At 35.9% G+C, this 11714-nt stretch overlaps 2 protein-coding genes across 2 annotated transcripts; both read left to right on the forward strand.

Annotated features, from left to right (window-relative positions):
* The first annotated feature begins 1949 nt into the window (after positions 1 to 1949).
* LOC146941994 (Eukaryotic aspartyl protease family protein) lies at positions 1950 to 3657 on the forward strand. Its single transcript, XM_085755950.1, has one exon. It carries the CDS (start codon positions 2022 to 2024, stop codon positions 3336 to 3338), a length of 1317 nt encoding a protein of 438 aa, XP_085612076.1. The 5' UTR covers positions 1950 to 2021; the 3' UTR covers positions 3339 to 3657.
* A 718-nt stretch (positions 3658 to 4375) lies between these two features.
* LOC146941995 (uncharacterized) lies at positions 4376 to 8870 on the forward strand. Its single transcript, XM_085755949.1, has 3 exons — positions 4376 to 7138; positions 7216 to 7697; positions 7830 to 8870. Exons 1-3 carry the CDS (start codon positions 4985 to 4987, stop codon positions 8569 to 8571), a joined length of 3378 nt encoding a protein of 1125 aa, XP_085612075.1. The 5' UTR covers positions 4376 to 4984; the 3' UTR covers positions 8572 to 8870.
* The last annotated feature ends 2844 nt before the right edge of the window (positions 8871 to 11714 follow it).

An 11714-nucleotide genomic window follows, 5' to 3' on the forward strand; every position in this document is an offset into this window, starting at 1 on the left:
AAAAAAAAAATAATCCCTATAAATAGATTATTTATAAATTTTTGATGTATTATTTACTCTTTCCCAAATATATCATCCATTAATATTATCAATGTATATTGAAATATAAAAAGTTAACATTAAATATATTTATACACAAATGACAAATTTGGTAAAACATACATACATTTGTGAACAAAATTTTTATTTTAACTTTTTTAATACCTGAATTTTTTGTAAATTGATCCTATAAAAAGGGACCCATAATATAACACCCCGGATTTTTAATCCAAGACACTACGCCTAATTTATTTTAGTTTTCATTTTTTGTAAACTGATCGTATAAAAAGGGACCCATAATATAGAGCCCCGGATTTTTAATCCAAGACACTACGCCTAATTTATTTTAGTTTTAAGGACTACATTCTTTTTTGAAAAATATAATGCTCCTATTTTTTTTTCTTTAAAAAAAAGTTGGTGAAGCAACACTAATTACTTGTTTGTTCTTTTTACTCGTCATATACTATTCTAGTTTTATTTTTACTATAGAAAAGAGCCTTAAATGAAAAGGGACCAATCTACTATTGTTAAAACATCATAAAACATAATTTTGCTTTCCAGGATTACTGCAACTTCGAATATCTAGCACATTGATAAAAAAAAAAAAAACTATGCCTTTATTGGTTCTTAAAAAACTACCGAGGGAGTAGATACTATTAATCACAACTAGATTTTTGACCCGTGCTCCGCTCGGGTTTACTGTAAAGAAATTGACATACGAATAATAAAATGCAATATATAATTGGTAACGGTGAAAAAAATAACACGTGATAATCTATAGTAGACAAAATAAAACACTTCATAAAATGTAAGAAATCTGAAAATATTATAAAAGAAAATTCGGTAATCCTATCAATAATTCGGAAAAAGAAATATGAAATTTTTAGTACATTGGCATGTAGTTTCATCACACATTGCGAAATACTTCCTCATATACGACATTAGACGTCACATTGGTATCTTCACCATCTTCATCAGTGATCAATATCTTTAGTCCTTCTCTGGATGTAACTCTTGAAACAGCAACATACAACAACTGTCCGTGAGAAAATACAGGTTAAGTTGCTGCAGACTTAACAAAATTAATAAATAAGGATTTGTTAGGTTAAATAATTGCAAACCTAAAAGTGTAGAAAATATTTGCTTCAAAAAAAAGGCAAGAGGATAGGAATGAAATTGGTGCGATGCATTTTTTTAGATGGAATTTGTTAGGTTAAATAATTGCAAACCTAATTTACAAATGAGTGGGAAAAAATTAGGTTAAGTTGCTGCAGACTTAACAAAATTAATAAATAAGGATAAATAAGGATTTTTTTTAGATGGAATTTGTAGGTTAAATAATTGCAAACCTAATAAAGTAAATGAGCGAGAAAAAAATTAGGTTAAGTTGCTGCAGACGTAACAAAATTAATAAATAAGGATGTAAAAAAAAAGCATGAAATTAAAAAAAAATCCAAAACAAAAAAGTGTAAAATTCTTGAAAAAAAAAGTATAAAATAGAAGGATCATACGTGATCATTGATATGGTAGAAAATATTTTCTTCAAAAAAAATGGCAAGAGGATAGGAATGAAATTGGTGTGCAATGCATTTTTTTAGATGGAATTTGTTAGGTTAAATAATTGCAAATCTAATAAAGCAAATGAGCGGAAAAAAAATAGGTTAAGTTGCTGCAGACGTAACAAAATTAATAAATAAGGATACACACAATTCATATTTATATCAATTCAATATAAATTTAATGGTGTAAACAGTTACAAGTTGTAATTTAACAACAGTTCCAAGTTGTAATTTAATGTTGTAAACAGTTCCAAGTTGTGATTTATATGGGGATGTTTTTGTAATTTAACTACCACCTAACCCTCTTGGTCTCGCACTACATATAAGGGTCTTAATCCCTCACATGCATGCAAGCTATCTATACTTTAAGCTTCATTCTATCTATCCCTTATCCAAAAAAAATCACCCGAAATTAGATCAACCATGAATATTAAATTGGCTACGGCCTTAATACTTTGCTCTGCAATTTTCATGAGCATGAGCAATGCCACTGATCCATGTGCATCTCAACCAGATGACTCCGATCTCAACGTAATTCCCATGTACGGAAAATGCTCACCATTCAACCCACAAAAAACAGACTCATGGGACAATAGAGTCCTAAACATGGCCTCCAAAGACCCAGCCAGAATGAGCTATCTATCCTCTTTAGTAGCCCAAAAGACCGTCTCTTCGGCCCCAATTGCTTCGGGCCAGGCCTTCAACATTGGCAACTACATAGTCCGTGTCAAAATCGGAACACCCGGTCAACTCCTCTTCATGGTCCTTGACACAAGTACCGACGAGGCTTTTGTCCCTAGCTCTGGCTGCACTGGTTGCTCTGCAACAACTTTCTTACCCAATGCCTCCACCAGTTATGTGCCATTGGAATGTTCCGTTCCACAATGTAGTCAGGTCCGTGGACTCTCATGTCCAGCCGCGGGCTCTGGCGCATGTTCCTTCAACAAATCTTATGCAGGTTCAACTTATTCTGCCACACTTGTTCAAGATTCACTTAGATTAGCTACGGATGTTATCCCTAGCTACTCTTTTGGATCCATCAATGCTATCTCTGGTTCTTCAATTCCAGCCCAAGGACTTTTGGGCTTGGGCCGTGGCCCGTTATCTTTATTATCCCAAACCGGGTCACTTTACTCGGGTGTATTCTCCTACTGCCTTCCAAGTTTCAAATCTTACTATTTTTCCGGGTCACTTAAATTGGGACCCGTGGGTCAACCCAAAAGCATTCGAACCACACCACTTCTTCGCAATCCTCGTCGTCCATCTCTTTATTTTGTCAATTTAACCGGAATTACCGTGGGAAAAGTAAATGTACCTTTCCCCAAAGAACTTTTAGCGTTCGACGTGAATACCGGATCCGGAACCATCATTGATTCGGGTACAGTTATTACCCGTTTTGTGGAACCCGTTTACAACGCAATTAGGGATGAGTTTAGAAAACAAGTAACCGGACCTTTTTCGAGCTTAGGAGCTTTCGACACATGTTTTGTGAAGAACTATGAAACATTGGCACCAACTATTACATTGCATTTCACAGATTTGGATCTAAAATTACCACTGGAGAATAGTTTGATCCATAGCAGTTCAGGATCGTTGGCTTGTCTTGCAATGGCGTCTGCACCAAGCAATGTGAACTACACTGTGTTGAACGTGATTGCTAATTATCAACAACAGAATTTGAGGGTTTTGTTTGATACCGTGAATAATAAGGTTGGTATTGCCCGTGAGCTTTGTAACTAGCTAGCTAGAAGGTAGCTAGCTACATTTTAATTTGTTATTTAGCTAAGTTATGCTTTTGTTTTAGTTTGGATGTTTTTGTTGTAGTGGCCTAGGTGAAAAGGGTACCATGTGGCTAAAGAAGAAATTCAATTAATAATGCATGTAAAATGTCGTCTTTATTAGTGTGATTGTGATCGTTAGCACAAAGGGGTAACGATCATTTTGATTATCCAATTGGATTGCTGAAATAACTTTTGCTGTATTTTTTTGCCCCCTAAGAAATTGCCTTATGTATGATGAATTACGATTGTCCCAGTGAATGGAATTTTCCTTTTGTTTATTTATGAACGGGAATAAGGCATACCCGTGAATGGAATTGGAATCCAGCGTGTTGTTTTTGTCTTTCAGACAACGTGATTGCACTGGTGATGCCAAGTAATCAATCTTTGTATTATTGCTATTATTATTATGGTGATAAACTTTTCCGACAAAAGAACTAAATTATTATTATCAAATAACCATACGAACTTAAACACAAGTATAAATTATCTGTTATAACCTACCGATTTGACATTTTCAAACGGAAACTAAATTGATTTACCGTAATGAGAAACTCTTTTCTTAACCATCTCAAAAGTTCAACTATTTGCATGCATGGAGGTTAATATTTCTTTTAAGATTTCCAATTTGTGATGATCTCACAAAAAATGTGCCATTCCAGAAGTTCATAATTTGTCACCTGTTTTATGTTTTTAGAGAAAATGAGTCTTGCAACCATTTTTTTTCTTGTAATCTTGTAATTTTGCCATTGATGCTTCACTAAAAAAATATTAAATTGGACAACTTGAAAATAGCATGATGAGTGTGAGAAAGAAATGTCTAATACTCACCATGAGAAGAAATTAAAGGAGCAGTGTCACATTATGAAAGACGTGGAAGATAAGGACCAACAAAGCCTTTGCATGTGAAGAGGAAGAATGAAGGAACAAAGAAGAATCTTGCAAAGATCTATAATATGTTTTAGGCTTAATTCAATAATTGGTCCCCTAACTTAATTGTTGTTTTCATTTTGGTCCCATAAGTTCTAAAATGAACGATTTGGTCCCTTTGCTTTTGCTCCGTCTGTCAATATGGTCCCATCCGTCAAATGCTACTCTTTCCCGTTAGTTTTGCACACGTGGACGATCCTATGTGGGTACAACGTGGCACATATATAAGGCGTTTTTGGACATAGAGAGAGAAACGAATGCTGGTTTTAGAAAGTTGAAAAGTTTTAGAGAGAGAGAGCGCGAAGAAGAAGAAGAAACGCTTGGCTGAAGAATCAAAGAGGAAGAAGAAGTTCGTTTTCGATAGCTGAAGACGAAAATGGCTGCAGAAGATCCCGATATTGTGGATCCGATTGTCCAGGTATGTATTCTGTTTCGTTTTGCTTTAGGGTTTAGGGTTTGTTCATATTTCCGGTTTAGGGTTATGGTTTCTGGTTTTTCATGCTGGTTTCTGGGTTTGGGATCTGGTTTAGGGTTAGGGTTTTCGAAAAATAATAATTTTTTAATCAACTGATTATCCTTTTAGGGTTTCGAAATTAAATGAACTGCAAGTCGTTATAATGTTGTTGTTCCTGGGTTGAGTTGTTTGTTTTGATTTTGTAACAGTTAGAAGGTAGGTTTATGCTTGTGGTTCATCATGGGGGGGTGTTTGTTCAATTTCACCATACGAAGTATATTGGAAAAGAAACTGTGTTAGAAGCTGAGCCAGATTACTGGAGTTACTTTTCTTTGCTAGCAACTATTAAGACACTAGGGGAACCCATGATTTCGAGCCTTTGGTACTATGACCCTTATCTAAAGGAAAACTTGATTAGGTTGAGGGATGACCAAGGTTGTAGAAGGATGCAACATATAGCAGAAATGAATAAGATGGTTCATGTTTATGTTATACACTCTGTAGACCCACGAAATTTTGGAAACCTGAACCCTTTAGATGAAGCCAATGACTTTCCTGTAACCAATGTTGGAGTTGTTTTGGAGGAAATTGTAGATGATGTGGAAAATGGGGGTGTTCTTATGATTGAGTACCCTGTAGTGGTGGAAGAAAACGAAGGAAATGTTGTGGATGAAGGAAATGCTGTTGACATGGTGGGAAATGAGGGAAATGCTGATAATATGCATGAAAATGAGTTGAATGAGGGTAATGTGGTAATTGAAGGTGATATGGATGGTGGGGCCAACAATGGGGCACATGGTGGAGTAACTGAGGGGAATATTATAACTGATGTGGGTCCTACTGGTGTGAATGAAACAGAAAAGGATAGGTCCACTGAGTTTGGTGAGGGATTAAATAATGACATAAGTGTTGATGGCCCTTCTGTGGTTGAGAAAATTGGTGAGGAGGGAACTGCAGCTGGTCTAGATGAAGAGTTGAGGGATGGGCTTGATCTTAACTTAGAAGATTATGATGATGAGGGTTTCTGGGTAGGTGTGGAAAAGGAAGATAGTGCTCTGCAACTGTCCTTTGCAGACTCAGAGGAAGAGGTTGGGGATGAAGATAACTTTGGTGAGGCAGAAGTTGAGGAAGCAGATAAAGCAGGTGGGGTTTTAGGTGAGAAAGAAGATGAGGTTTTAGCAGGTCCATCAACTGTTACTGTTTGTGAATCAACTGAGGGAGAAACTGGTCCATCCTCTGCAACTGTTGGTGAATCTAGTGGTAGTAAGGCCAAGAAGAAAAGGGGAAGACCAAAGAAACAAAAACAAAAAAGCAATGAGCCTGTGTTTGAGGATGAGGTCTTAGCTCATCAAGTTAGCAGAAATGAAAATGGTGAGGCAGTTCCTGGTCAATCAATAGTGAGGGATAGAGGTTTAAGTGATGATGAGGAGTACAATAGTGATGAGTTGGATAGTGGTGCTGAAACTGAAGATGAGGAAGAAAATATAGGCAGGAAGCATAAGTTTCCAACCTTCAAGCAACCTGAGAACATGAGAGACTATGAATGGGAGGCAGGGACATATTTTGTGTCTAAGAAGCAGTTTCAAGATGCTGTGAGAACTTATGCAGTCCATTCTGGTAGGGCCATGAAGTTCAGGAAGAGTGATAAAAGGAGAGTGAGGGTTACATGTAAACCTGGTTGTGCAAGGGAGCTATATTTAGCAAAGATACCAAATGAAGAAACATGGCAATTGAGGAAGATAAAGGGGGGGAAGCACACCTGCAGTAGGGATTTTAAAATAAGGTTGATGAATTCAGAATGGTTGGGTAACAAGCTACATAATAGGGTGAAGGAGAATCCAGATCTAAAGTTGGCTAAAATTGTGGATAGAGCTAATGAAAAATGGGGTATTGGGGTGAACTTCAGTAAGGCATACAGATCTAGAAGCAAAGCATTTGATCTGGTGGATGGTTCTTTCAGGGAGCAGTACACTAGGCTTCATGACTATGCACATGAGTTGTTGAGGTCTAACAGAGAATCTAGTGTTTCTATTACCACTCAACCTTACCATGGAGGTGAAGAAGACCTTGAGAATCCTAATGCTGTTTTCTCTCCCCATTTCCAAAGGATGTATGTTTGTTTCAAAGCCTGCAAGGAAAGTTTTTTCAAGTGTAGGCCAATAATAGGACTAGATGGATGTTTTTTAAAGGGGTACTATGGTGGCCAACTTCTGTCTGCTATTGGAAGGGACCCAAATGATCAAATGCTTCCAATAGCTTATGCATTGGTTGAAGGGGAGACAAAAGAATCTTGGAAATGGTTTTTGGAGCAGCTCATTGCTGACTTGGGTGGACCAGGATTGTGCTTGACTTACACTTTTATTAGTGACCAACAAAAGGTAAATAATTTTAATTTATTTATTTTCTGTTTTAACCTTATTGTCTTATTAATTTAACCATCCCTAATATTGTGTAGGGTCTTCTGCCTGCTATGGATGAGTTACTTCCTGGAGTGGATCAAAGATTTTGTGTGAGGCATCTTTACAACAACTTCAGGAAGAAATATCCTGGTAAGAAATTAAAAGAGCTAATGTGGAAGGCAGCAAAGGCAACATATGATAATGCATTTAATGATGTTATGGATGAGATTAAAGCCATAAGTGAAGGAGCATATGAGTATCTGAAGAAAATTCCAGCTAGGCATTGGAGCAAGTCAAGATTTACAAGTGGACCGCTATGTGATGCTCTGGTGAACAACATGTCAGAGGCCTTCAATTCCACCATTATCATTGCTAGAGGAAAACCAGTGGTCACTATGTTTGAAGAAATTAGAGTGTACCTGATGGAGAGATGGGAAGCAAATAGGCAGAAAATTGCTAGATATGAGGATGAAGTCTTGCCTAACATCAAAAAAAGGATTGCAAGAGAATCTTCATACACCAATAACTGGATGGTTAGGTATGTGATCTCATATAGCTACTGTCATTTATATCTTTCTGCCATTATGATTAATTTGTACCCTGAAATTGCTTGTTGCTTGTTGTCTAATTTGTACCCTGTTTATGCTTGTCAATTTGTTAAATTGTTTAGGCGTTCAAGTGAATATGATTATGAAGTCAGACGCATTGCTTCATTAACTGAGAAGTACTCTGTCAATCTACTTAGGAGGGAATGTGATTGTAGGAAATGGTTGTTGACAGGTTTACCATGTTGTCATGCCATTTCCTGCATGAAGAGCCAGGACATTAACATCAATGATTTTGTTCCAGACTGTTTCAAGAAAGAAAGGTATGCAGCATGCTACAGCAGTGTGATCTATCCAGCTAATGGGCAGTGTTTATGGGAAAAAACACCATATGCTGATCTTCAGCCACCACCAATCAAAAGGCAAGCAGGCAGGCCAAAGAAGAAAAGAACCAGGGATGCTAATGAAATGCTTGATGCTAATCAGATGAAGAGGGCTAAGTGGGGTATAAAGTGCAGTAGATGTAAACAGAGTGGACATAACAAGTCCACCTGCAAGCTGCCAGCACCTCCACCAGCATCTGAAGGCACAACAGGGCAGAATCCAACACCTGCAACTGCACCATCTTCAAGCCAGACAAGATCAGTGCATCCTCCACAACCTGCCACTGCACCATCTTCAAGCCAAAGAAGATCAGTGCAGCCTCCACAACCTGCAGCTGCACCTGCACCTGCACCTGCAACTGTACCATCTTCAAATATCAGGAGAAGGAAGGGCAAGCAACATGTTTCAGCAACACAGGTAGGGCAGCCAAAAAAGAAGAAGGGAACTGCTAGAGGCAAGGGTTCAACTTCAAGCCAGCCATAGCTACTTGTTATGTTATGCTTAAGTTTAGTAATGGTAGCTTATTTTGATGCCTAAGTGCATATATTTTGATGTACTCACTGATATGGTTTAAGCTTAGTAATGGTAGCTTATTTTGATGCCTAAGTGCATATATTTTGACGTACTCATGTCACTGATATGGTTTAAGACTGATATGGTTTAAGCTTAGTAATGGTAGCTTATTTTGATGTAATGGTAGCTTATTTTGATGCCTAAGTGCATATATTTTGATGTACTCATGTCACTGATATGGTTTAGTAATGACAAAGTGGTTTATGAAATATTGCAATCTGATTTACATCTGTTCCTGCTACTGATTTACATCTGTTCCTGCAATTTGATGTCTAAGGCTTACCAATTTCATCTGAATTATTAGTGCATAATTTGGTATTCTTTGACAGTCCAAAACATCTTTCATTTTCATTATTTCATATCAAATTACAGAACATTTGAAGCAACAACTTCAATTCAAAACACATTTCAAAACAACAATTTAAAGGCAAATCAACATAATTCATTCATTTCAAACTTGTTCATGTTACACAACCAACCAATAGTACATACCATCATATTACAACTTTCTAACAATCTTCCTATTTCAAATAAACATTACTGAAGTTTCCATTAGGTTTGCATAATTGCATTGTTCCTAACACTAGGCAAACTCCAAAACATAATAATCCTAAAATAATTGACATCTTAAGCCAAGATCTGGTCTTCCCCAATTGATTCTTCAATTTTTGATTCTTTTTCTCCAACTTTGCAATCTTCAAATCCTTCTCATCACAGAACTCTTCATCAACTAACTTGAAGAAACTACAACCCTTGTCAAATTGATTTTTGTAGTTTCTGCAACCCAAGAACTTTTTTCCACAATTTGGATTGTAGGTATCTGTAACAGTTCTAACAACTGTTTCTTCTCCACACCTGCATTCCGTAATTGCTCTCTTTCTCAAATTCGAACCTACAGACATGGCTGATTGACCCAGATGATTTGACATACCTCAGATTCTGCTTCGACCCAGATGTATTGCAACAGGATTGCTTCTGCTTCGACTTTGGGGTTTGAATTCAAATTTGACTTGATTCAGAATTGAAGGATTGAAGGAAGAAAGCAGACACAACAGGGCCACAGGATTGATTCAAATTCGAATTTGCCTTTCAGAGAGAGAGATTGAATTAGAGAGAGAGAGAGAGAGAGAGAGAGAGAGAGAGAGAGGCGTGATTGAAGATGAAGAGGGAAGGAAGAACCCTAATTTTGGGTTTTCAGATGGAATGAAAGCCTTATATATGTGCCACGTTGTAACCACATAGGATCGTCCACGTGTGCAAAACTAACGGGAAAGAGTAGCATTTGACGGATGGGACCATATTGACAGACGGAGCAAAAGCAAAGGGACCAAATCGTTCATTTTAGAACTTATGGGACCAAAATGAAAACAACAATTAAGTTAGGGGACCAATTATTGAATTAAGCCTATGTTTTACCTTTATCACGAGTTAGTTCATGTATGTTTATCTAGCTTGTTTTGATTTTGTTCTTTGTATGTGATTGTTACTTTTGAGTCCTTGGTGTAGCACTTCTTATGCGACCATGGGGCTCTTTTGACTAATTTAATCCATTTTCTCTTCTTAAAAAAAAAAACATATCAAATATGTGAATCCCATTATACATATTAATCATTTAAATTGAGCAATTTGTTTTTATTACAAATAAAAAATTAAAACAAAATATGCTAGTCTTCCTCATTCATTGACCCATCTACAATCAAAAAGTTAAAAATATTATAGTCGTCTTTAACCCCAAATTGATCCTTATCATTGAAAATTGAAGAAGTAAAAAACGTTCGTATGCCAAAACTTATAAATGTCTAATTAAAATACAATTGTATTACTTTTAAAAGTTTTGTGTTATGATTTTAAAACTAGAGCACATGTCAACTTTTAATGTAGTTGTTTAGGAGGTATGTTCGAAGAGTATAGGTGTTGAAGTGAATAAAAAGTTTATTTTAGGACAATCATTTGAAGTGTTTGACACGTATAATGAGTGTCGAACAAGACATGTCCAACACAAGGACATGTATAACATTAAGAGTATTGGCTTCGAGAAAATTGGTAATACAAAACTTTTAAGGCTTTGTTTGTGAGTTTGGAAGGGAATGAGAGTTAGAATCCTTTTCATTTAGTGTTATATTCATTTCTTCGATTTGAAGAGATAAAGACACAACAGAGTTTTAAAATAAATAAATAATTAATAGTGTGGGACCCTCTATCTACTTTTTTGTATCTATCTCTCATAAAATGACATTCTCCATTTATTTTAAACAAATGGAGAAAATCCTTACTTAGGGAATGGAGGAGAGGGTTCTGGGAAAAAGAAATGAGCAAGAGGAATAAATAAAGAATATTGATAGGAAAGAGATTTTTCATTATAATAACAAATCCTCCTTATTTCGAAGAACTAAAAAAATTGTATTGGAGAAGGATTTTGGAGATTTTGAAGGGTAGTTCTTCAAATTTAATTTATGTTCTTGCAATATTATTAAAACTAAATATATATATTAATTATAAGCACTAGTTTATCATTCTTTAAAAAAATATTTTCTCAAAAATGTGAAAGAATTCTCAAATTTTCTGTATATTATTTTCAACCCCAAAACCGTCTCTTCCCATCCCTTCCAAACTCCTAAATAAATATGTCTCTTCCCACACACGGACATGTGCCTAGTTCCCACACTTTATTTGAAATTTCCAAATAATCTATCACTTTATCTTTATTGTCCTTCAAAATTGAATTTTTTCCTTGTTTTTGTTGTGCCGGATATTTGATCATTTTTATCATTTGGTTCAAACCTGCTTCCTTCCTTCTTCATCTTTCTAACTACCAAAAAAGATTACAATTAAATAAAAGAGTAGTAAGTTTATCACAAAGATCTAATAGTAGAGTTTAAGCTAATAGTTGAGTCGTAATAAAGGAGAATAGAATTTTAGCTTGCAATGTGTGTAATGAGAAGAACCGAAGAAGTTTAAGCTTGCAAATCTAAATAGAGACCGACGCGGCGACACCATATATTTTTACAAGTTTGTCAGATTAATGCTTATTTGGACTAATAGTAGAACGTTAT

This window comes from Medicago sativa, chromosome 3, assembly GCF_051527215.1.
Source record: "Medicago sativa cultivar Bolivia chromosome 3, Bolivia_mono, whole genome shotgun sequence".
In the NCBI taxonomy this organism is placed as follows: domain Eukaryota; kingdom Viridiplantae; phylum Streptophyta; class Magnoliopsida; order Fabales; family Fabaceae; genus Medicago; species Medicago sativa.